Source organism: Pipistrellus kuhlii, unplaced genomic scaffold (genome assembly GCF_014108245.1).
Source record: "Pipistrellus kuhlii isolate mPipKuh1 unplaced genomic scaffold, mPipKuh1.p scaffold_m20_p_9, whole genome shotgun sequence".
NCBI lineage: Eukaryota > Metazoa > Chordata > Mammalia > Chiroptera > Vespertilionidae > Pipistrellus > Pipistrellus kuhlii.
The window spans coordinates 1540619-1566786 of NW_023425595.1; the positions used below are offsets into that span (position 1 = coordinate 1540619).

A 26168-nucleotide genomic window follows, 5' to 3' on the forward strand; every position below is an offset into this window, starting at 1 on the left:
ATTGGGCTTAAGCCTCCAGGTTAAGACCTGCCTCCCCCTTCCCGACGCAGAGGAGCGACTGCGCTGGCCGCTACTCGGCGGGGAGGACGGCCCGCTACGCGGCGAGGGATGTGGCCTTGGAGGGGCAGAGGCTGAACCGCCCCGCCCGCCCGCCGCGCATCTCTCCCCTCCTCCGCGGCCGGGGCGCCGGCCCAGCCAGACTCCCCGCCCCGGAGGCAGGCAGTGAGGAAACCGCCGACTCCGCCGCAGGTGAGGGCAGCGGGCGCGGAGGCTGGAAGCACGAGTTGGAAATGACAGGCACTTCCTCGCCTTCCCCCGTCGTCGGGCCGGGTCCCGTGGATGGCGGGTGGGGGCGAGGGAGAGGCAGGGACCCCTCGAGGCCGTCCTCCCGGCGCGCCCCGCTTCCAGCCATCGCCGGTCCCCAGCCGGGCCACTCCCTCGCCGGCCCAAACTGTTGTTGACAAAGGCATCTGGGAGTGAGTGGCACCGAGTGCCCCGGGAAGGAAGTGGTTCCTGGCGTCGGTGGACCGAGCCCCTGTGTATTTTGCTGCAAGGAAGACCCTTTCTGCTGGGGAGTCTCTGGTGTCCAGCTTGGGCCCGGGGTGAAGCTCAGATAGACGGTCTGCACGGCAAGAGCGAGGACCCTCCTCCCCTCGGCTCCCTTTTTAGGCTTAGCAGGCATTGGGGAATGGTGAGGGAAGGAGCACACTGTAAGTAAATAGTTCAATGCATCCTCTAGCCCTGTGACTGTGATTGCCACCCATGGGAAGCCATCTGTTATGCACGTTCTGTCCTTTAAACTCTCTCCCCTACAGAAGAGGCTTAGGTGAGCTGCATTTTACAGACGAGGAAACTGGAGTTCCACTGCTAGTAAAGAGCAGAATGGGGACCCGTTTGTGTCTGAGACCAACGCCCACCCCTCCCACAGACACTGACGTCACAGAGATGACACAGCTATCAACAGAGCCTTAGTGGGTATCTGTTTGGGGGATAAACGTATGGAGCATATGGGTGGACTGTGGTTGGTCTTGGCCCTTAAGAAGTTAAAAATCTAGGTGAAAAGTGTGTGTGGTTTTTTTTTTTTTAAAGAAAACTAGCAATTTTATAATGTGGCCCCAACCCGTCTTTTTACCTTCATCACCTGCCTCTTATCCCACTTACTTATGTGCCTCCTCTTGTGCTCTTCCTCTTCCTCACTCCACTTTTTCTTTTTTAATTGTATGAAATCTTACTCTTTTCAAAAAGACCAGCTCAAATGTCCCCTTTTCTGGCTAATACCAATCTCCTTCCAGGCAAAATTAGTTTCTCCCTCTGCTCTATTTCCTTGGTGATTTCATAATGCCATTAAGGCTTAAGTTTCGCCATATTTCCTTGTAAGACTATCCATTTCTCCTTCTGAACCATTTCCATTCTGGAAATGCTTAGAAATGCTTTCCGTCTTTCTGTTACTATTTAAATAAGCATATTTTTGAATTGGACTTAAGGCAACAATGAATGCCACATGTCCAGTAACCAGTCCTGCAGGAGTTCAGAGACAGGTGCAAGTACTGGTGAGGTTGGGGAAGGTCCTGGGAGGAGCCTAATCTTACAAGGATGGGTTAGTTTGGGTAGTTAAGTATCCTGCCTTTCCTCCTTAGAGCATCGAATGAATGACTTCATCCTTCTTGAGCTCATTCCCAGCATGTGAAAGGGATAAAATTAGAAGTGTTTTTGTTTGTCTTTTCTCTTGGGATATGCTGGTAATGTTATCTATCGGATCTTGGAGCATTTCCAGAGCCAAATAGGATTTAGGACAGAGAGGAGATGGGTGTCTGGGGTGAGATGTTGGAAGGGAAAGGGGAACTGTTTGAAAGCCATGTGGACTATTCAGGACATAAGGGTGATCTGGCTGCAATGCCTGTCACCCCACCGATCGCCAGGGTTGATTTGGCTGATCTGGCTGGTTAGGCAGGTGTTCCCTTCCTCCCTCGGCACTCCATCTGCCTTTCTCCCTGGGCTGTGCTCTTGGTGGAAGATGGCCTTCTCCACCAGAGGAGAGGACTAACTTCTTGGGTCAAGGGTATACCAGTAGCTGCACTCTTCTACTAAAATCTCCAAACAAGCCTAAACCGGTTTGGCTCAGTGGTAGAGCGTCAGTCTGTGGACTGAAAGATCCCAGGTTTGATTCCGGTCTAGGGCATGTGCCTTGGTTGCGGGCACATCCCCGGTGGGGGGTGTGCAAGAGGCAGCTGATCGATGTTTCTCTCTCATCGACGTTTCTAGCTCTCTATATCTCTCCCTTCCTCTCTGTAAAAAATCAATAAAATATATATATTTTTAAAAATCTCCAAACAAGCTCTCAAGGTTCATTTGTAGAGCATAGGGTAGTCCAGCTTTCAAGACCCCAGACACATCCAAATGAGGTGCTGCATGTGGCATCCTGCCATTCAAAAACAGAAAAGAAAGAGCCAAAACCCGTTTGGCTCTGGATAGAGCACTGGCCTGTGGTCTGAAGGGTGTCGGGTTCAATTCCTGTCAAGAGCATGTACCTTGGTTGTGGGTACATCCCCAGAAGGGGGTGTGCAGGAGGCAGCTGATCGGTGTTTCTAACTCTCCCTCTCTGTAAAAAATCAATAAAATATATTTTAAAAAGAAGAGAAAGAAAGAAGGAGTCTTCATGTGAATAATACAGGCCTGAAAATGTAAATTCCGGTAACTGCATCCTGTTTAATGGCGATATCTAACATTTCAGGTAATTATAGCGAGTGAGTCTTCTCTGATGTGCAGAAAAGCATCTACCAGACCTCCCACAAGCCGTTGACATTTCTTCTGATCTCTGGATTATCTTCCAGGTGTGTAGTAAAGTCTAATTAGTGCTCATGAAAATGCTTTGTGATCTTCAAATGCTAATAATACAAAGACTGATTATTTTCATAGTGTAAACGCAGGAATGGAACATTACATCTTTCTCCTCCCTCCATTGGAAATACCTTAGGAATAGAGAATTCTAAAACGGGGGTGGGGAGGGGGGGGATGGCGGTTGAAACCAACGTGACAAAAACTTACACAGTAAATAAGTGGTTATTATTCCAGGCCTTTATTAACTGGCCCAAACTGACATGTTACTTCTATTCTAGTCAGCAACTAAAAAAATTAAAACCGCACCCAGTGACATATATCATGGTTATTTGCAACTTCCTGCTTTGCTCATCAGCCTTTTTTGCTGACTGGTAAGAAGTTAATAAAAGTATTTGCCCCACACATTCTTCTTAAATGCTTCATAAGCTCTACCTTCTATCTGTCATCCAAGGTGTCTCACTCACATAATGGCATCCGGGAACCAGCTCCTCAGCCCAGTGTGCTACTTGGAAGCCTGATTAAACATTCACATACCATTTCCAAAGTCTTCCTACCAGCACTCAGAATGAAAGTAAAGAGTTGTAAGAATCGAATCACTCTTTGAATTAACATGGAAGCAGGCAATGTATAGCCCTGTGTTCTAATGTTACATGGAACTCAGGAATGGGACAAAAATACTCGGACTTGTTACTTTCCATCTGAGATACAGGTCCATACATTTGATAAGTAACAAAAGTTATGTTTCGTCATTGGAGTAGAGTATGCCAACTGGATAAGATCCTAGCAAGCCTATTTCTTTCACACATGAGAAAGCTGAAATCCAGAGAGATTAAACGGTCTGTCAGGAGTCACACCGCTAGACATTCTAGAACATTCTGCTCCTTTTTTCCTTCCCAGGTTCACTATCTTTTTTCTCTTTAGGAAATTGAAGAAACTTAATTGAGAATGTCTGAAAACCTTGAAAAGTCCCATCTAAATGAAGCAGGAAAATCACAGTCTAATGATTCTGAACAAGGCCTGGAAGATGCCATGGACGGTTCCGAGGTCGCTTTACAGAAAAAAAAGTCAGGCTCTCCTAGCTCCCAGAGAGTGCAAAGACCTCACTGTAAGCAAATTTAACTTTGGTTAAAAGCGATATTTTCAGATGATATTGTTAGGAGGCCTCCTTGAGCTGGGTTATCATAATATGATAACTTTGCCACTAATTAGCATTTAAGAACAATAACAGTTTCTCCTTTCTCTTCTAACCAGCAGCCTAGTCACTTGTGGGTTTTCAATTGCATGAGAAATTAAAGTTTTGGAATAATGTCCAGAATGTTCCTGCCTTCCTGCAGCCTCAGTGACATCCCAGTTTCCCCGAAGTGCTCTGAAAAATAGGAGGTTGGGGTATAAATTGCAGCTTTAATTAAGAGAGTGCTTGAAAGTCTGAAGCGGGTTTCCAGCCAGGACTGTGCCTGTGCAGGTTAAAAAAATTCGGGAGGGCGGGGGGGAATTAAAAGGGCACGACTTCACCACACCCTAGGTTCATTGCCCGGGGGTTGATTCTCACAGGTTGAGGGAATTCAGATCGCTGAGCATTTGTGGTCAAGTCACTTCAGATCCCTGGCAGGGAGCAGCCTCCTAAGATGAAAGGGTGCCAGTTTTTGCAGAAATTCCCAGCCGTTGCCCCAACTCATACCTTTTATTAAAAATACTTAAGTTTTTTGAAGTGAGTCCAAAAATGAAAGTTTTAAGAGGGGATGTCATAGTCTGAGAATGTCATTGCTGATGTTATCTCTTTAAAGTGTAGATGATCAGTAATGCTTCACAGTTGGAAGGAGTACAAACGTTTTTTGTGTTTCCAGGTAATTTATTAGCCAACATAGTACCCTTCTGGGGGTGGGAGTGGGGGGGAAAGCACTTACGAGCATTTCATGAACTTTTGTCCATGTGGCTTCAAGCTCCCTGGGCACAGACCTCCCATCCTTCCCCCCCCCCCTCCCCCGCCTCCCACCCTCCCTCTCCCCCAGTACACACACACACACCCTAATCTTCCCCTCAGCCCTTCTGCTGAAGAACTTGGCCTTCACAAGGACAGGCTGCTTCGGTAGCTCTCTCTTCCCCAGAGCCGTGTGGAAGCCCGATCACACGTCATCAATGATAGGAACAGCTCCAGCCTGGTTTTGGCAGCATTTACTTGTGTCTGCTCCCTGACCAAGGCCCACAGTGTATCAAGATTGACAGGTGGGCAGAAGCTCTGGTTCCTCTCTAAGGGGTATTGCCACCAAAGTAACCTGGGTGACATTTGTCCAAGCTGATCCTGTGGTGATGCAGGCCACCGGCTCTCCCATGGCCTCCCGGGGGCTCCCCGTGCCCGCTGGTGCGGCTATGGCTGCGGCTCATGTGGCCCCGAAGTTTCCAGGTTCCTCCGTCTGGACGGCGTGTCAGCAGCCAAGATGGAAGTTAACATTGTATTATTATAGCAAGCACTGGTGGACCCTTTTTATTACTAGGAGAAGTTAGTGAGTTTCTGTTATTTCATAAATTTAAGATGATCATACATTTGGAGATTTTTGCAAAACCAAGGTTAAAGCAAAAGTTGGAAGCCCTGGTGACAATCTCTGGATATCTATCTTTCTTTCTTTCTTTCTTTCTTTCTTTCTTTCTTTCTTTCTTTCTTTCTTTCTTTCTTTCTTTCTTTCTTAAAATATATTTTATTGATTTTTTACAGAGAGGAAGGGAGAGGGATAGAAAGTTAGAAACATCGATGAGAGAGAAACATCGATCAGCTACCTCTTGCACACCCCCGACTGGGGATGTGCCCGCAACCAAGGTACATGCCCTTGACTGGAATCGAACCCGGGACCCTTCAGTCTGCAGGCTGATGCTCTATCCACTGAGCCAAACCGGTTTCGGCTCTGGATTTCTTTTTAAGAGATTAAGAACTCGGAGTTAATAATTCCTGATGCATGATATTGATACACTACAGTGGACGTTCCATTTTCTGATGAATGGTAACAGAAAATACTGGCTTGAAGAAATTTAGTAATTGTATATATAGTATACTGAATGCCTTCCAAATTTTAATCAGTTTTATTGAGGCATAATTTATATTACATAGTAAAATTCACCAATGTTGCGTGCAGATTGATGACTTTTGACCAACACATTTACAGTTGTGTCTCTACCACCACAATCATGAGCTGCTAGAACATTTCCCTCACCTCCCCAAATTTTCACATAAATCTTCCTCTTCCTCCACCGTCTCTGGGCAACCTCTGATCTGCTTTCCGTCACTATAATTTTGCCCCCCCCCCCTTTTTTTTAATCCTCACCCAAAAATATGTGGTTTTTTAAAAATTGATTTTAGAAGAAGGGGAAGAGAGAGACAGAAACAATGTGAGAGAGAAACATCAATTGGTTGCCTCCTGTACTTGAGACCAGGGATCAAACTCACGACCTTTTGGTGTATGGGACAACGTTCTTACTAACAGCCACACCAGCCAGGGCGAGACTTGTTTTTTACACATACTATGCTTCCTAATTGTGCCAGCACCATTTGACCAAAAATTAATTTTGCCTTATTAACCATATGTACACTTAGTGTATGTGTATGCTGTATTAGCCTATTTCTGGATCTTCTCTCTTTAGTTGATCTATATATCTATTCTCATACCAAGAATACTCTGTCTTGATTATTGTAGCTTTACATGGTATTGAAATCAGTTAGTGTGAGTCCTCCAACTTTATCCTTTTTCATTTTCAAAATGATTTTCGCTTTTATAGGTCTGGTGCATTTTTATATAAATTTAAAAATCAGTTTGGCAATTTTAACCAAAAAAATCTTGCTGGGACTTTGACTGGGGTTGCATTTTATCAATAGATCAATTTGGCAAAAATTGTCATCTTAATAATATTGAGAATTTCTGTCTGGGCTTTGATTTTGGATATTTATTATATTAATGAAGCAATTTATTATTTTTATTAAGATTTTTCTGGAAATGCTTAGAATTTTGTTCCATTTTTCCAACTTCCCCTTATGTGACCAAATAAAAATTTTTACCAGACCAGCTCTTGGATTTAGTTCCCTTTTTCTGATGAGCAAAAGATAAAAGTAAAAGAGGAAGGAAAATTACTTTTCACCAACTTAAAAACTTTGTAACTATTAAATGCCTTGTAAACCAGTGACATTATTGACCTCTTTTTAAGCCCAGATCCTATCAGCTGACATAAAATTAATACTGTCATCTTCTAGGCCATTACTTTTCAAAGTATGATTTCTGCAACCATGAGTATCAGCTGGAGACGTGTGAGAAATGCAGATTCTCTGGCTCTACCCCAGACCAGCTCAATCAGAACTTGGGAGGAGGGCCCAGCAATCTGTTTTCACAAACATTACCCTTCCCCACCCCAATTCTGTTAAAGGCTAAAGAACTGCTGTCATGGACTTTATTTTAAAAATATCAATAAAACTTTATTGATATACAAAAAAATCCATGTATTTATCAGAATTATCCAATGTTCCTTGGCTCAGGACAAGTGAGATTTCAGGGAGATAGATCTCAAGTTTTATCAGAGGAGAGAGAGAGATGGAGTCATTATTGCAGCTGTTGATACGGAAGTGAAAGCTACAGGACTGGGATATCAGGGAAGGGGATGGGAGAAATCAGAGGTCTCATTCTACAAAGTTCTTGCGTCACACACCCTCTGATTTCTTCATGGGTCAGCTTTAGAACTCATGTAGGGTTTTAGCAATGTTTAAACAGCACCTGGCACCTAACGTGCTTGCTGCTGTTTTAATTTGGGGAGATCATCCACGGGCAGTGTTATCGATGCAGCAAAATGCAAAATGCAAACTGCTCATGGGAACAGAACAGGAAATCTTAAATCTGGCGTCTCTCGTTTGCCATTTAGGATTGATAGTCTGTAAAAGTTTTTCTCTCTTTTCTTTTACAATTTCTTTCATTGTAATAATTTCTCATTGACCAGTCTTAATAATATTGAGAATTTCAAAACGTGTTTTGAGCCTCGTAAATGACTTCTGCTTTTAGGACTCTAGATTTAAAAAATAATAGTAATATAGGTTTGTTGTTTGAAGTTGCCAGAATATTTTTATAAGTAGAGGCATCACCAGAAGTTATTAACTAGTCCCAGAACCACTTCCTTCTCCTTACTTTAATAGAAATTCTAATCTAGAGAAGCAAATCTCTTACGCTGGGCATTTTGTTACAGCCAGTCCTCCTCGCTTTGTGACAGTAGAAGAGCTTCTAGAGACAGCAAAAGGAGTCACTAACATGGCTCTGGCCCATGAAATCGTAGTCAATGGAGACTTCCAGATTAAACCTGTTGCATTACCGGAAGATAGGTAAGGTGGTTACTGAGTTACTTGTTTAGTAGAATACTGTCATTTCCCAGTTCTGGGAATGTCTTCTTCAGGTGACGTCACCATATTCAAATACACCTCCCCTTTTGTATGTTTCTAAAAAATACTCCTCTACCAGGAATTACTTGAGTTTGAAAGTGGATCGAAGGACCATTGACCCTTCAAAAATGTAAACAAAAATCTTGCGTGTTCACTTCTCCCTTCTCCATAGGACTTAGCTGCTTCTTACTGTGTTCTCATTGCAGATTCTCTTCTCTGTTGCATTCATTTCTCTAATATCACATTGCACTGTAGCTGTTGGTTCACTTGCGTTTCTTACCAGGTTGTAAACTCTACATCAGGGGTGGGGAACCTGTTTTCTGCCCAGGGCCACTTAGGTATTTATAACATTGTTTGAGAGCCATTCAAAACTATCAACTAAAAAAAATGAGCCTCCTATATTTGGTCAAACCTTTAATTAATCCACCCTAGTGCCTTGGCAGGGCCAGCCCACGTGATTTTGTGGGCCTTCTCTGGCCCAGCAGGCCGGATGTTCCCCACCCCTGTTCTACAGACAAGAACCAGACATTGTTCTGTGTCCCTCGCACCCGGGAAATACCATGTTGGATCTGATACTCTGTTGATTGTAAGGTGCACCTTTTATGATGTAAGGTAATAAGAAAGAAAGATCATCGGCCATTACAACTGTGAAAGTGCCATGGAAAGAAGAGAGAAGGAGGAATGGCTGCTAGGTTGGCAAGCTCTAGTGTCTCCCGCATTAGACTTTTAAATACGACTTTTCAGACATTTCTTATGTGTTCTCCAAAGAGTACTTTTTCACATAAATAAAGCAGAATTACTTGTTTTGCTCTAGTAGTATAATTAAAAGTTTTATTTATTTATTAATCCTCACACAAGGATATTTTTCCATTGATTTATTTTATTTTATTTATTTTTTAAATATGTTTTATTGAGTTTTTACAGAGAGGAAGAGAGAGAGGGATAGAAAGCTAGAAACATCGATGAGAGAGAAACATGGATCAGCTGCCTCTTGCACACCCCCTACTGGGGATGTGCTCCCAACCAAGGTACATGCCCTTGACCAGAATCGAACCTGGGACCTTTCAGTCCACAGGCCGACGCTCTATCCACTGAGCCAAACTGGTTTCGGCTCCATTGATTTTTTTAGAGAGAGTGGAAGGGAAGGAGGAAGGGGAGGAGAGACAGAGAAAGAGATAAAAAGACAGAAAGGGAGACATATCTATTAGTTGCCTCCCACATGTGCCCTGGTCAGGGCCTGGGATCAAACCTACAACCCAGATAAGTGTCCTTGACTGAGAACCAAACCTTCAACCCATCAGTGTGTGGCTGATGCTCTAACCACTGACACACTGGCTAGACTATAATTACTGGTTTTAATGAAGTGTCATAAGATGTTATAGTTTGGTACCTCTAAAGCAGTTGTTTCATATATCACATGGAAATAGGATAAGTTTTAGGAAACAAAGTGCTTTAACCTATGTATATATAAGCTGGATTGTTATTTTAAACTACTTAAACATAAATACTTTAGGAAACTTGATGGTATAAAAAAATTAAAAATTAACAGCTCTAAACTTTCTAATGTTCTTTTTATCATATGGCATTGTTAATGCTGTTAACTGGTATAATGTCATCTGTCAAATTAATTGAAAGTTATTTTTTCCAGTGAGGTATTTATTGAAATAAATCACTAACTAAAAATAAGACATATGGTTAGTTTAAGTTTGTGAATATTTTCTTTATTTCAATTTAAAAAAATTCTCACTCTACACCTGTAGAATTTGTGTTTTTGAAAGTGATTTGATAATAGTCAAAAGTAGAAATAACCCAAATGTCCCATCATCACATGAGTTGATATTATGTGGTATCGATATATCCATCTTATGAAATATTTTTCAGTCATAAAAAGGATCAAAGCACTGATCCTTCACATAAATCTTCCCCTTCCTCCACCATCTCTGGGCGTCCATGTTATATGGATGACAATGCTTAAAAGCATTTTGCCAAGTAAAAGAATCCAGACCCATACTCCTTATACTGTACAATTCCATTTAGATGAAAAATTCAGAGAAGTAAAATCTATAGAGACAGAAAGTAGATTAGTGATTGCCTGGGGTGGGGTGGACCTGGGCACTGGCTCCTAATGTTTGATCCAATTTTCCTTTCTGGGTAAGTTTTTTCCCCCTACCTATCAGTTTTAAAATTGTAATACCAGAGAAGAGGGACCCAATTCCAATCACAGCTCCTAAGAGTGAGGCCTTGGGAGTGGGTCTGAAATTGGGATAGACATTTACTGATCTTGTGTAGGTCCAGTGAGTCAAAGCAGGGTCTTGGATGGGCCCCAGGAGGCTGAAGTCATTGTATGGAAGCAAGTGCTCTCTTGTAAGCCGGTATCTTATGGCCACCTGCTCAGCTTTTAGTTTCTGGAGATATGTCATATTCAACTAGGTCGAGGGTAGGGAGCAGGGTGGCCGAGCCCAGCGGCTTGTTCTCTGGGAATGCCTCCCGGCATCTTTGGAACCTGGCGCACAGCTTGGGCACGAGTGGTCTTCCCGAAGTGATAGAAATGTTTTGTTGTTGGACTGTGGTGATGGTTGCACAACTTGATGAATTCACTAAAAATCTTTGAATGGTATGCTTAAAATAGGTGAATTTTATAGTATGAAAATCATAGTTCAAAAAGGCTGTTTTAATTTTTAAATGTGATTTGAGCTCAAACATTTTATTTGTTTTTGCTTTCTCCCCTCCTCATCTGCCTCCAGTTTGGAGAAGAAAGTCAAGGAGATTGTACACAAAGCTTTTTGGGATTGCTTGAGTGTCCAGCTAAGTGAAGACCCCCCAACCTACGACCATGCCATTAAACTTCTTGGTGAGATCAAGGAGGTAAGGTGAAGAGCACATTGTGGTGCTTTTCTGATGTGTTAGGAATATTTAACTTCTCTTACTGTGTTACTGTGTTACTGTGCCAGAAGACGAACGGAAGTAAGGATGAAGTTAAATTACTTGCCGAAATGTGGATTGAGTACTTTTGGCTTAATGCCCTTTTTAAAATTTCAAACAAGCTATGATGACTTGAAAGCATTCCTTTGTAGACAAAGACAAGGTTAATATTTTTTAAAAAACACAATTATTTAGAGAAAATTTATTTTATGAAATATAGATGATTTATAAAAATTTTAATAGGTGTGGACACGTTCAATTTATAGTGGCCAAAAAGTGATTCAGCCTGAGGAATAGAGAAGGCATTAGTGAAAGGTAGGGCTGTTTTTGTGATACCTCTAACAGTAGTATCAAAGAAGAAATATTTCTGTGGAAATTGCCATCTGTGGTTGGGTCATAGGCTTGAGTTAATGAATGTGTTTTACTTTTCTCACTTCTATTTATATTCTATCTAGTTGAGCTCTTCCTAGAACTTAAATGGAAACTTAAATAGCTAGTTTAAATGATTTGTAAACATGTTTTTCTGTAGATTTGTTGAATGAGGGGTTAAAATATATGCAACATTATAGTAACAGTTGGTAAGTCCTCTTTTGGGTAGGTGTAAATCCCTTTATCTACACTAATAAAAGAGTAACATGTTAATTGACCGTATCTTCACAACCCCCCCCCCCCAGCCAATCTGGAGTGAGTATGCAAATTAAACCAACAAAGATGGTGTGTTAATTTGCATATGCAGGTGCTTAGGGGCCAGGGGCAAGGGGAGACACTTGTGTCATCGCCATGGCGATGATGCAGGCATTCTGCACCACCCCAGCCACTCTGGGCCTCTGGGCAGTGTGGGAAGGCTAAAAGGCGGATCCGGCCTGGGGAATGAAGGTCCATTCTTGCATGAACCTTCGTGTATGGGGCGTCTAGTATATAATAAAAAATTATGTCTGACTAGGAAACTGCTGAAACGTGGCTGTACTCTTTTGCAGACTCTCTTATCTTTCCTGCTGCCTGGTCACACTAGACTGAGAAACCAGATTACGGAAGTCTTGGATCTGGATCTCATAATGCAGGAGGCAGAGAATGGGGCCCTTGACATTTGCAAGCTGGTTGAGTTCATTATTGGCATGATGGGAACACTGTGTGCACCTGCTCGAGATGAGGAAGTTAAGAAGCTAAAGGACATTAAGGAAATAGTGCCCCTTTTCAGGTATGCCAGTTGTGTTAATCACCTCAAGTGCACTAGGACACAGAACCTCTTTTCAAATTTAGATTTCTTCAAATAGAGATAACTCATGCATTTTCGTTGTTATTGTTATTAATCCTCACGAGTATATTTTTCCTTTGATTTTTAGAGAGAGTGGAAGGGAGGGGAAGAATCAGAAAAAGAGAGAACCAGCAATATGAGAGAGACACATCGATTGGTTGCCTCCCACACACACCTCATCCAGGGCCTGGAATCGAGCCTCCAACCGAGGAACATGCACTTTACCAGAATTAAACCTGGGACCCTTAAGTCTGTGGGTCGATGCTATATCCATTGACCTACCTGGCTAGGGCAAATAACTCATACAATTTTTTAAAAGAAATTTCAAAAGCAAACATTTTATAAAACACAGAAAGGTAGAAAGAAGGAAAAAAGTTCACCCATAACTTTACCACCAAAAGGCACAATCACTGTTATAATGTTGATTTATATGTTTTTTAGTTTTTTTTACCATTAATTTTTTTTATTCCAAACCTACAGAAAATTCACAAAAACAGTGTAATTTTCACTCATATACCCTTTATGTAGATCCACCAGTTTTTAATGTTTTATCAATTTGCTTTCTTTGTATTTTATCTTTTTTTTTAAAATATATTTTATTGATTTTTGTACAGAGAGGAACGGAGAGAGATAGAGAGTTAGAAACATCGATGAGAGAGAGTCATCGATCAGCTGCCTCTTGCACACCCCCTACTGGGGATATGCCTGCAACCAAGGTACATGCCCTTGACCGGAATTGAACCTGGGACCCTTCAGTCCCCAAGCCGGCGCTCTATCCATTGAGCCAAACCGGTCCCGGCTGTATTTTATCTTTTTAATCTTCACTTGAGGATATGTTTTTATTGATGAGAGAGCGGGAGAGAGAAACAGCGATATAAGAGAGAAACCTTGATTAGTCGCCTCTTATACAAGCCCCCATTGGGGGTGGAACCTGGAATCTAGGCATGTGCCCTGACAAAGAATTGAACCCACAACCTTTTTGGTGTACAGGATGATGCTCCAGCCAACTGAGCCACCCACCCGGGCTCCCAGTTTGCTTTCTTTATATATACATGTGAGTATGTATGCATGTGTGTACGTTTTTTTCACATTAACCTTGTGAGGGTTAATGGCAGACATTGGGCCATTTCACCCTTAAATATTTCAGCATCTCCTAAGAACGTAGACATTCTCCTACATAATCAAAACACAAACAAGACATTCAATAAATTTAACTTTAATATAATCCTATTAACTAACATATTTTATATGAACTTTCTTTGGTGTTTTGCATGTTTATATTTACATATGTATGATTATTATTAAAATTATATAATTGTTATGCTAATGCGGGCAAAGAATTGGCTGATGCTGCCTGAGACTTTGACTTTTGGTTAACTGCTTTAGCTGTGTGTGCCTGTGAACAGATAAAGATGTTTTGTATCAAAATGGTCCTAGGCAACATTGCTTGTGGGAAGAGCGAACTCGGATTGGTGAATTGTGCCTGGACTGAAAGCACTGATAGTGAACTATAAATACTGGCTGGGACACCATACTTGGGACTTCCTTTGGTGAGGTAGCTTTTATAATTGGATGTGCCCCTAGTGAGGACCCTGGAGGCCATGCTGTGGAGTTGTTACTCAATATTTTCTCACCTGAGGCTTCTGAGCCAGGTGGCTCCCACATGTCTGAGTTGCGTGCCTGTGGCTGGTTTGTAACTCCTGTTGAAGAGAAATGTTTGGAGCTGCCCTGTTGGCAAACTGTGTGAATACTAGTAAATGGTGCCAAGGCTGTGGCTTATGATAGTCTTTTTTTTTATTTTTATGATAGTCTTGTGGGTCTGAATATTCATTTGAACCTGAGGAGACCTAGTGGGTATTGCAGGCCTGAAGTTTTCTGTTAACATTATACCCTAATCATTTCACTTATTTTTTTAAAAAATAATTCTTTATTGTTGAAAGTATTACATATGTCCTCCTTTTCCCCCCATTGACCCCTCTCCAGCCCGCCCCTGCTCCCCACCCCTCACTCCACCCCCAACCCTCACCTCACCCCACCCCCGCCCCAAGCCTTCAGCACCCTATTGTCTGTGTCCATGGGTTATGCATATATGCACACAAGGTCTTTGGTTGATTACCCCCCACTCCGCTCCTTTCCCCTCCCCCACCTTCTCTCTGAGATTCTGCACTCTGTTCCATGCTTCCATGTCTCTGGAAATTCAAAGCATCATTGAGATACTGTATACTCACATGGAAGTGTGAGAAATAATATAGTACACTTTATCCAGTTTTCCCTCAATGCTGACATTTTGTAAAATGTTGTATATCACAACCAGACTATTGACACTGATACAATCTACTGCTCTCACTTAAGTTTCCTGTTTTACTTGTGTGTGTATATATATATATATATATATATTTGTGTGTTTGTCTATTTTTATATGATTTTATGATCTGTGTGAATTTGTGTATCTGCTACCACATTCAAAATACTGAACAGTTTTAACACCATAAGGATCTCTTGCATTGCCCTTTTATAACCAACTTATATGATTTTTAAAAACTCCCTATAAGCATTTTTGATAGCTACAAAATATTCATTTGCCTGTAATTAAGGTGTTGTTTTTTTTGTGTGTGAACATAGACAATTAGATTATGTATAATTACTTACTATTTAACCCAGCAATGAACATCCTTGTGCTCAAAACTGTTGCCTGTATTTTAGGTTATTTCTAAAGATAGGTTCTTAAGATGCCATGACTGTGTCAAGTCTGCTCATTGGGCACATTCGGAGAATGAAACAACAGTTCTGCCACCAGAACTAGAGATTAAATCATGCCCTGAAATAAGAGACACTGAGGTAGGAGGAGAGGAGAAAGGAGAGCCAGTCTCCTTTCTGTCTTAGGAAAGTGCATTAACCTATGAGAGTAGCTACTGGGCGGTGAACTCTGTGCCCTTAACCTGGGGTCTCGGGCTCCTTCCTTCCTCTGTGGCTGCTGCGAGGGCTGCTCCGAAGCCAAGGAATGCATCTGGTCTAGACAGACAGGGGAGAGCTGTTTGCTTGGGGGTAAGGGGGAAAGGGGTGGGGGCAGAAAGCAGCTTAAAAATCTGCAGTCTTTTCAAACTATTACTTAAGCTTTTGTGTTTTCTAAATGTGTTTTTCTTAACTCATTTTCTCATGATTTTTCTAACTTTTCTTGCCACCCTTTCTGAGATGAAAAGACTGTCTCAGATCACCTCTTTTAGTGAAAACGATGTTTACTTTACACGTGTCCAGTTCTAAGTCCTTCGCTGTGTCTTCTCTTAGGGCGATTTTTTCTGTGTTGGACCTGATGAAGGTGGACATGGCAAACTTTGCTGTCAGCAGCATCAGGCCACATCTCATGCAGCAGTCAGTTGAATATGAAAGGAAGAAGTTTCAAGAGCTTTTGGAGAAGCAGCCAAGTATGTTTAAATATTTTGGGATGTCCTTTGGTTGTCTTTTTAAAATTTTTATTTTAGTTGCTGTAGTTTGTTGCATAACAATATTATTTTCAAAACAAAACTAAAATTTAGTATGAGAATAGTCTTATTTGAAGACAGAAAAGCACAGACGTTAGTACTTGAAAATAAAGCTTAATTGACAAGAGAAATATAAGTAGGATATAAAAATAGTAATTTGAGCCTTGGCCAGTGTGGCTCAGTTGGATGGAGCGTCGTCCTGTGCACCAAAAGATGGCATGTTTGATTCCTGGTTGTGGGTTTAATCCCCAGTCCAGGCACATATGGGAGGCAACTGAAGTTTCTCTCTCTCTCAAATCAATAAAAAACATATATCCTTTGTGTAAGAATAAAATAAGAAAATAAAAAGAATGGAAATTTAAAAGAATGAAGATCTTAAATAGATTTCTGATGATGGCACCAATTTGAGATAAGTTTTATGCTTGGCCTTGTAAAACATGGCAGCCTGGCCAGCATGGCTCAATGGTTTAGCATCGACCTATGAACCAGGAGGTCACTGGTCGATTCCCAGTCATGCCATACGCCTGGGATTTTGGGCTGGGTCCCCAATGTAGGGCTTGCAGGAGGCAGCCAGTCAATGATTCTCTCTCATCATTGATGTTTCTATCTCTCCCTCTTCCTCCCTCTACGAAATAGAAAATTAAATTAAAAATAAAACAAAACACGATAAACTTCTTGTGACTGTTGAATTCACTTTTCTCCTCCCTGTGAGGTACATCAAGAAATTTCACTTTGCTTCTGTTTCATATTCATAAAAATCTGCTTGCAGACCCAGAGAAGTCTTACTTTTATGAACCTCTGAGATGACGGCAGGAAAACAGATGACTATAGAATCCAAAATTATGTTGCATTTTGAAGGTGCTTTGTGGGTCTCTGCATCCACAGCTATTCTGGGTAAACTGCAATCTTCAGATCCATTGTAAGACTAGTCCTGTTTAACCTCTAACTTTGCTGGCCACAAAGTGGAAGTGCCTGTCTCGGCACAGCTTGTGTTGTCTGACCAGAATAGTTCATTCAGCCCTGAGCAGTAGTTTATCTAGCCCAGAGAGAGAAGTTGGGATGGTGCTGGGCCAGGCAGAGAGGGACAGCAAAGTAGAAGTTTCAGACTAGAGGAAGACTGGCTGATGTTTATTCCATCTCACGCTTGTGCCCAGGGTGCATGCGCATTATCTATCAAGTATAACCCTCACACACTAAGCCCCTGAGGTGGGCTCTATGTTTTAATCTCATTTTACAGAAGTGGACATAGACTTGAGAGATTTTTGGCTAGAATTGATTGACCACACAGCTCACTTCCTCAACCAGGGCTGTACTGCCTCTCAGGAGAATGCAGGGTTGCAGTCTGACTGGCGGAAGAGAGACTGAGTGTGAGAGCCAGGCTGGCAGCCGGGACCCCACGAAGGGCACACTGCTGGCCAGAGTCTAGAACTTTAATACTCACAGTGTAAAAGCCAAGGTTTCCCAATCCTGGGCCAAGCAAGAGTGAAGCTCAGAACAAGAGCTCCGTGTGATTCCTGTGTTGCAGAAGCAGAGGTTGTGTCCTCTTGCATCAACGAAAAGTGAACTCCAGCCCTGGCCTTGGCCGCCCACTGGTTTTCAGGCAGATTCCCTGGCAGAGCTGAAACCCGTTCCAGGACCTGCCAGAGGGATTTCTTGCTCAGATAATGTGGCCAGAAGCCTCATTTTCTTCCTCTTGTGTCCTTTCGCGTCCCTGGTGCATTACTCTACTTAGTTAAGGAGAGAGTAATAGTGGATGAAAGACAACTGAGGTTCCCGGACAGTGTTCCAGATGTTGCCTAATACACATCAAACGTGTGACAAGGCTCACCTCCCGCAAGGAGGTTGGGAAACCAGCTTGTTCCGAGACTAAGATCTAGACAAGGAAAGCCAGGGAGGGAGAGAAGAGAGCGGTTCCTTCACCATCTGTAGGTGCAAGGCCAGGCTAGGTGCTTTCTAGGTCACGATCTGGTTTGATCCTCACAGCAGACTGTCATTGATGTGCATTTCCTCAGTGTAGGAATCTGATGTTCAGACAGGTGATGACCTGGCTAAGATCACTCTGCCAGTAATTAGTTTTACAGTGATTTGGACCAAGTTCTGTTTGATTCCAAAGTCCATTCTCCGTACTCTACCACACCTCAGGATGATCTTCCCAAAGGCCATTCCGAGAAGCATCCCTCCTGATGGTTACAGTAATGCCCACAGCCTTGTTTTCACAGACTCCCTGGACTTTGTCACCCAGTGGTTGGGAGAAGCCGCAGATGACCTTATGAATCAGAAGTATAAAAATGCCCTGCCGGCGGGGGGAGGGGCCGCCGGCTCAGGAGACAGCCCCATGCCTAGCCCTGCGGCTGTCCAGAATTACGCGTACCTGAAGCTTCTGAAGTGGGACCACCTCCAGCAGCCTTTCCCTGAGGTAAGTGCTGCAGAGCAGGTAACTGCTCATTTCTTTTTGTGCTGCCAAACTTTTAAAAAATAGTCGTGTTTTGTTTTTTTTTGTTTTTTTTTAATAAATATATTTTATTGATATTTCACAGAGAGGAAGGGAGAGAGAAACACCGACCAGCTGCCTCCTGCACACCCCCTACTGGGGATGTGCCCACAACCAATGTACATGCCCTTGACCGGAATCGAACTTGGGACCTTTCAGTCCGCAGACTGAGGCTCTACCACTGAGCCAAACCGGCTTCGGCAAAAACTAGTAGTTTTTTGATGTTATAATTCATATACCACATTTCCCCCTTTACATTGTACAATTCAGTGTTGTTTTTTTTTACAGAGTAATGTAACTGTTACCATCATTTTATTTTAGAGCATGTTCATTACCTCACAAAGAAACCCTGTCCCCGTTAGCAGTCACTACCTCCCCACCCTCTTCCTCCACCTCCACCTCCACCCCTGACCACGAATCTACTTTCTGTCTCTGGATTTGCCTATTCTGGACGTTTCTTATAAGTGGAATCATACAGACTTAGCCTTTGTGTCTGGCTTCTTTCGCTAAGGATATGTTCATCCATGTTGTGGCCTGTGTCAGTACGTCATTCCTATCTTTTTTAGTTGTATTTTTCTGTTGTAAAATACACATCACAAGATTTATCAGTGTTAAGTGTATGGTTCAGTAATGCACCAGGGACTGTGCAGCCATCACCACCATCCATCTCCAGAACTTTTCCATCTTCACAGATCAAAACTGCACCCGTTGTTTATTTTATTTTAAAATTTAAGTTTTTTTTTTTTCATTGACTTTAAAGAGAGAGAGGAACATGGATTTTGTTGTTCCACTTATGTGTGCATTCACTGGTTGCCCCTTGTATGTGCCCTGCCTAGGGATCAAACCCGCAACCTTGGTGTTTTGGGACATACTCTTCTCAGCTGAACTCCCTACCCAGGGCTGTGTGCCCTTTAAATAGGAACTCCTTTCCTCCCTCTGCCCCTGGCACCACCCTTCTGTTTTGTGTCCCTGATTTTGACTACTCTGGGTACCTCATCTGAGTGCAGTCAGACAGTTGTGTCTAACTTGTTTCACTCAGCGTAATGTCTCCAGAGCTCATCCATGTTGTAGCATGTATCAGCATTTCTTTTGTTTATTCCTCTATCAGTTGATGAATATTTGGATTACATTTGGATTGTTTCCATTGTTTGGCTGTTGTGGATTGAACAGCTGTGAACATTTGTGTACAGGGTTTTTTGTGAACGTATGTTTTCAGTTCCTTTGGGTATCTCAAATGATTAGTTGCTGGGTCATGTGGTGACTCATGAGGGACTGCCAGTCTGGTTTCCAAAGTATCTGCTCGTTTTATGGTCCCATCAGCAGTGTCTGGGGCTTCCAACTTGTGCTGCTGAACGGGCTATCCAGTTGTTACTCATCTTGATCCATCAGCAGCAGTGATGTTGCCTGTTAGTTTTATCTAAGGAAACTTCTTTCCCTTCCATGCTGAGCAGTATTTTTTCTTTTTGTTTTTCACAGTAAGTTCTTCTAACGGCAGGAGTCGTTTGAGGAGATGACTAACAGGGATTTCCCCATTTTGTCTGGTTTGGTGTATAGATTCCCCCTTTTTTGAGGGCACTGATGGCTTCTGATCTCTAGCCTCGGGCGCTGCTACTTCTCTAAACATCTTTATCTCTAAGTTCCTTATGGTTGTTTCATGACATTGAAAGCCTAAGGTTTCTCTTGCCTCTGAGTTCCGTGTTTTGTGCCAGAGGAGGCTGTCAAGAGGGTGCTGAATCAGGAGCAGGGAGCGGGTTCTTTCTGAATAGTGGCTTGTTCTCTGCTGGAGGGCAGTTCTCAGCCTTAAAAAATAGCTGTGAAGAGTGTGGTGTATTTATCGGGGATAGATGATTACTTTTGGAACTGATTTTTGGGAATCTTTTGAGTCCTAAACTAACTATACTGCTTTCAAAAGGGAGGCATCCAAGTAAGGACTCTGCTGTCTAGCAAAATGAAGTAAAAAAACAAAACAAAAACAAGAGAGACAGAGTTGGTTGACAATTGTGTTTAACAATTGAATCTCAATCTTCAAAAATCATTTTTATTTCTTGAGACAAATTCTGGGCTAAGACCCCAAATTTCTATTGTCTTGATTTGGTGTGTCAGCTTCTTATAGCAAGACTGGTCCTGAAAGTTTGATTAACCTGTAAAAACTCAGGTCAGAAGTCCTAGCTCCTCAGTCTTTCTTCTGCTCTTTCCCTCACTGCACATCGGGGAGATGGCCCTGGGAGGACCCAGGGTGTCTTTAACCCAGGACACCGCCATGGAAATTTACCACTGACTGCTTTGATCGGCTGTTTTCTGCATGTCCCCCACTGGGGATTGAACCCACAACCAACCCGCGTGTGCCCTTGACCAGAACCAATGCTCTATCCAATGAGTCAAACCAGCTGGGCTATTTATTTTATTTTAAAGTGTATATTTGTATTGATTTCAAAGAGGAAGAGAGAGGGAGAGAGATAAAAACATTAATAATGAGAGAGACTCACTGATCAGCTGCCTCCTGCACACCCCAGGATGGAGCCCGTAATCCAGGCACCAGCCTCCTCTTCCCCCACCCCTCCAACCTGGAATTGAATAGTGACCTTCTGGCTTATAGGTTGATACTCAACTACTCAGCCATACCAGACAGGCATAATTTCTATTTATTGAGTGTTGCCTCTGTCAGCCACTTTAGATGCATGGACTTTTTTCATCTTTAAAACAGCCTTGTGGGGTAGAACTCCTAGTTCTGGGGACGTGCCCGCAACCAAGGTACATGCCCTTGCCCGGAATCGAACCCGGGACCTTTCAGTCCGCAGACCGATGCTCTACCACTGAGCCAAACCGGTTTCGGCTGTCTCGTGTTCTTAATGGGCATGCTCTACTGCAACAAAGAAGGAGCTCCTAGTCTTAGCCCACGTGTGAACAGAAGGAGAAGTCACACATGATTTCTTTGTGGCTGTGAAATGACTAGAAAATCGGAGGGGAACTTCAGAGGGCTGTGTGGGGGCTGTGGCCTCGCTGCCAGCAGTTTACAGCTCAAGGGGGATTCCTGTTTCCTCACAGACAGTGCTGATGGACCAGGCCCGCTTCCGAGAGCTGCAGCTCCAGCTGGAACACCTGACTGTCCTGGGGGCGGTGCTGCTGGTCACCTTCAGCATGGCCGCCTCAGACATTGCCAGCCAGGCCAACTTCGCCGAGAAACTCAAGATGATCGTGAAGATCCTGCTAACAGACATGCATCTGCCGTAAGAGGCGGAAAGCTGTGGAGAGGGCCTTTAATGGGTGGGGGGAGGCAGCGGGGGAGGCAGAGAGCAGGCTGGACTGGGGTCTCCGAATGTAAGGCAGGATCTAGGTCACTTCCTAAGAATCGAGAGACCTTGCCCTCTAGCTTTCTTTACTCCAGCAGAATCTATTCAGTCATATGGCCAAAGCTAGAATCAACTCCATGTTCGAAAGGCTCTAGGAGAGTGGCTTTCACATATTTCTGACCAGGACCCACAGTAAGAAATTAATTTTTTATTGTGACCTAGTACACACTTAGACACATCACATATGTAAATGAAATTTTCAAAAACTGCAACCTACCCAAACTATGTTTAATACACCCAGATATTTCTATTCTATTCCATTGAAATATACTGTTGGCTGCCTGGCTGGTGTGGCTCAGTGGTTGAGCATTTACCCATGAACCAAGAGGTCACCAGTTTGATTCCCAGTCAGGATACATGCCTGGGTTAGTACGGGGCATACAGGAGGCAGCTGATTGTTTTTCATCTACGTTTCTATCTCTCTCAAAATCAATAAAAAATATGTTTAAAGTTTTATGCCCTTTGCACAATTATAGACATTTTGTGCTGGGTATATTGGATTATTTTATCAACCGGCACTAATATTTTTATTGATTTCAGAGAGGAAGAGAGAGAGATAGAAACATCAATGCTGCGAGAGAATCAATGATTGGCTGCCTCCTGCACACCCCTACCGGGAAACGAGCCCGCAACCTGGTCATGTGCCCTTCAGGCTGCAGGCCGACACTCTATCCACTGAGCCAAACTAGCCAGAGCTAATCCAACTTTTTAAGGTCAGCTGTGTAACTGCTCTTACAGTGAAGTCAGATTAGGCCATTTATGTGGTTCACAGCATGTGGAAAATTTAGAATGGTTCTAAGTAAGCGAGGTCTCTCAAGATCCAATTGAGAAGATCCCTCCAGGGGAATGTCCCCAAAACCTTTTCATCCTTACAAAAGGGGGGTTTTTCTGCTGGGTTTGCATAAAGCGCATGTGTTTGGTGCAGTGAGGGGCACATACCTATGTTGTGACTGGAGGTTCAATAGGGCAGGAGGGTGTTTGCTGAGCTGAGGCCTAGCCTGGGGCCCCTTGTGCAAGTGTAACCCTGAGCTGTCCCCCAGGTTCCCCCCAGTATCACTGCTCTGTCAGTTACTGGTGAGAGAGGCCCTGTTCCGCTTATCCTTAGGCGCCCAGCCCCCCATGGCCACATTCACTGGCAGGCAGAGCTGGTGCCAGCAGTGAGCCCAGGGCTTGCACATTTGCTCTCACTGATTCTGCCGTTCAAAGAATCTAGACCCAGAACAAAAGCACTTAATTGCCTTCTCACAGGATACCCGCCAGCAGACCAGCAGAGTGCCTCCCAGAACACCCGGCTGCTGGGAGGGTGCCCAGCAGACACTCTAGGGACACCTGGGGCTCCAAGAAATCCAGATATTAATTTTAATAACCTTTCGATTTCTGTTTTACTCATTCTTTTAAAGCATTATAGTTATACTCACATCTTTTGAAAATTAAAAGAGAATAGGTGTATTGAATGAAAAGTTTCTCTCCCACTTCTGTCCCATTGCTACCGAATTTCTGGTGTCTTGTGTCTTGTTCAGAGTCATTCAGGATAGTCTTCAGCCAGGCTTATTTCACCACACAGATGCTCACAAGAAGTTGAGTTTTGAGTTGTTAGTCCTGACGTTATCTGAGTTCTTCCCTTTCCATGTCCTTTCTGGGGTTGGGAGGAAAGAGAGGAAGGGAGAGTCTGGAGAGGGGAGAGGTTATGGGCAGCGAAGAGAGTCACAGATGTTTCCTTTGAACACATCGGTGCACAAATGGGTCACATGACTTTATCAGGCGTGGGCAGATGTGCACCTTGTTTATAGCTTCTTTCTCCCCTGGCTTCTCCTTTCCCTTTTCTACTCAAGCTCCTTCCATCTGAAGGATGCCCTGACAACCATCGGTGAGAAAGTCTGCTTGGAGGTGAGCAGCTGCCTTTCCCTGTGCGGGTCCACCCCCTTTTCCTCGGACAAGGAGACCGTGCTCAAGGGCCAGATCCGGGCCGTGGCCAGTCCTGACAACCCCATCCGCAGGATCATGGGTACGTGCTGGGGGAGACCCAAAGGTTTGGGCAAATGACCAGACAGCCATCACTGTTTTGAAGGCTTTGAGTTGGAAATTATAGCCCTTGGGTCAAAAGCCAGCGTGGTTCAGTGGTTGAGTGTGGCCTTTTGAATCAAGAAATCGCAGTTCGATTCCCGGTCAGGGCACATGCCTGGGTTGTGGACTCAATCCCCAGAGTGGGGCGTGATTCTCTCTCATAATTCATCTTTCTCTCTCTTTCTTTCCCTTCCTTTATGAAATCAGTAAAAAGATATATTTTTTAAAAATCCTGCTCCAGCCGAAACTGGTTTGGCTCAATGGATAGAGCGTTGGCCTGTGAACTGAAAGGTCCCAGGTTTGATTCCGGTCAAGGGCATGTACCTTGGTTGTGGGCACATCCCCAGTAGGGGGTGTGCAAGAGGCAGCTTATCGATGATTCTCTCCCATCGATGTTTCTAACTCTCTATCCATCTCTCTTCCTCTCTGTAAAAAATCAATAAAAAAATATATCCTCACTGGAGGATATTTTTTTTTTTTTTTTAAATCCTGCTCCAGCGAAACCTGAATAATTCATGGTTATTAGATTTCAGGTGCATAGAAGGGTGGACCAGTGTGGTGGGTCTGCTTCTAATACTATGATTTTTTTTTTTATTCTTAGTAAAAGAATGTTTTTTTACTTTTTTCATATTATGAAAAAAGAGGTACGTGGATCAGTGGTTTTGAAAAATTATTTTGTCCCAGTCCTGCAATGGTCACAGTTTCACCTGTGCGTCACTCCGGAGCAGCCTCTTGAAGACATTGCCACGCCCTGTGACCATCAAGATTAATGTTATTGAGAAGCAGGAAAGTGCCTGTAAATAGACCCTGGCTAACGGGCTGCTCCTCATTCTGCCATCCTGGTTGTTTAGTAACAGCCAGTGGTAGACATGGAGGTAGCAACCTGCCCTCACAAAGGAATGACACCGGGATCTCCACTTCTGGGTGAGGCTTCTAGCTTTGGGAACCTTAGAAAACCAAGCTACCTTTGGTGGTCAGTGAGCAGTTTCTCTGCATCACTGGCTTCTGAAGGGCGTAAGTCACTCACTCCTGAGAGGGCTCCCCAGGGCAGGGTGTGGGCAGGTAGGGTGGAAAAGCCCGTTCAATATGAATGTTCCTCTTGCTTTTGTAATAAAACTTGTAAGAACTGTGGCTTGTATTCACCATTTTTTTTTTGGCTGATGAGGACACACAGGAGAGTGCAAAAGCATTGTAGAAGGGAATGGGCTAAAAAAGCATCAACCTAGGACAACTTTATAAATGCCACCAACTCCATGGCCTCCCGTTGTAGGCATTGAAGAAGGAAGTTCGTGCTTCTTTCGATGGGCTTAGTGGGAAAAGACAGATCACAAGCCATCAGTGCTGGAATCTTCTTTTCGTTTTTGAACTTGTAATTCCTGCTTTATTTTTCATCCCATTTTTGATGTGGTCTTCCACAATGGCTCATGTTGGTCGCAGTATGACTTGCTCCTTTGAGAGCAGAATCGGTTAATACTCTGATTTCCCAGGATTTATTCGTATGGTGGTTCTTGCTTTCCAAATGTATTTTGAGCATTTATAGGGGCCAGGGTTCATGCCAGGGACTGTGCTGGATGCTGGGGAGAGAATGAAGAACACAATAAGCACAGGTCCTACCTTCACGGAACTAACCATCTAGCGGGGAGAGGAAACAGTGCAAATGTGATGACTGTTCAGAAGTGCAAGGTGCTCTGGGTACCTGATCTGGGAGGTGGTCAGGAAAGACTTTCCTAAAAGTGATGTTTAAGTTAAACACGGAAGCATAATCAGATGTTTGTAAAGTCACCCTGGACAAGAAACAACTAATTGCGTTCTTTTCTATCACAGATTGTCGAATCCTGACCTTCTTAGAAACCTACCTTGCCTCAGGCCATGAGAAGGCATTGCCCACAATACCTGGGGGATTGGGTCCAGTCCACAAAGAGCTGGAGGAAGTTGCTATTAAATTTGTTCGTCTGGTCAACTATAACAAGATGGTCTTCAGTCCCTACTATGATGCAGTCCTCAGTAAGATCCTTGTTAGATCCTAACACGTATGTTCCCAACAGCAGCAATATTATCTACTCCACTCCGAATACCTGTTCTTAACTCTCATGTTGCTTTGGAAAATGGCTCTTTAGTATATTTCTATTTAATAGCGCTGAATCCAAAAGGAAGAATATATTTATTGTGTGTCACTGTTGAAAAGACTTGTGGGAAAATGCACTGGATTCTATTTTGAGGGTTTGTATTTATAAATGCAAGTTTATAAATTAAGAAAGCTTTTGTTATCTTGAGTTTCACAGGAAGCACTCAGCTTTGGAATGGTTGACTGCCATGTGTCTCCACCCCCACTCTATCATGACTGTAGCTGTTTCTCCCAGGAAGCTGG

At 43.3% G+C, this 26168-nt stretch overlaps 1 protein-coding gene across 10 annotated transcripts; it reads left to right on the forward strand.

The window, feature by feature from the left end:
• The first annotated feature begins 107 nt into the window (after positions 1-107).
• Positions 108-25998, forward strand: TCP11L1 (t-complex 11 like 1). 10 transcript variants are annotated; one of them, XR_006740802.1, is made up of 12 exons: positions 117-249; positions 2732-2831; positions 3760-3943; positions 8050-8182; positions 10984-11104; positions 12139-12359; positions 15702-15838; positions 18115-18311; positions 21432-21613; positions 23569-23741; positions 24443-24724; positions 25625-25766. XR_006740802.1 is itself a non-coding variant. In XM_036428410.2 (11 exons), exons 3-11 carry the CDS (start codon positions 3784-3786, stop codon positions 25825-25827), a joined length of 1527 nt encoding a protein of 508 aa, XP_036284303.1. In that variant the 5' UTR covers positions 117-249; positions 2732-2831; positions 3736-3783; the 3' UTR covers positions 25828-25998. The 10 variants fall into 10 exon arrangements, 9 of the variants coding, with proteins under 9 accessions (XP_036284306.1, XP_036284307.1, XP_036284303.1 ...); XM_036428410.2 differs by lacking the exon at positions 24443-24724 and having other exon boundaries at positions 3736-3943; positions 25625-25998; XM_036428412.2 differs by lacking the exon at positions 24443-24724 and having other exon boundaries at positions 25625-25998.
• Positions 25999-26168: the final 170 nt, after the last annotated feature.

What these genes read in the sequence shown, in the direction of transcription:
- TCP11L1 (XM_036428413.2), top strand. Translation starts at nt 3,784, where the DNA reads ATGTCTGAAAACCTTGAAAAGTCCCATCTAAATGAAGCAGGAAAATCA. An exon ending in GAGAGTGCAAAGACCTCACT is followed by an intron (nt 3,944 to 8,049) that starts GTAAGCAAATTT and finishes ATTTTGTTACAG; the next exon opens with CCAGTCCTCCTCGCTTTGTG. An exon ending in GAAATAGTGCCCCTTTTCAG is followed by an intron (nt 12,360 to 15,701) that starts GTATGCCAGTTG and finishes GTCTTCTCTTAG; the next exon opens with GGCGATTTTTTCTGTGTTGG.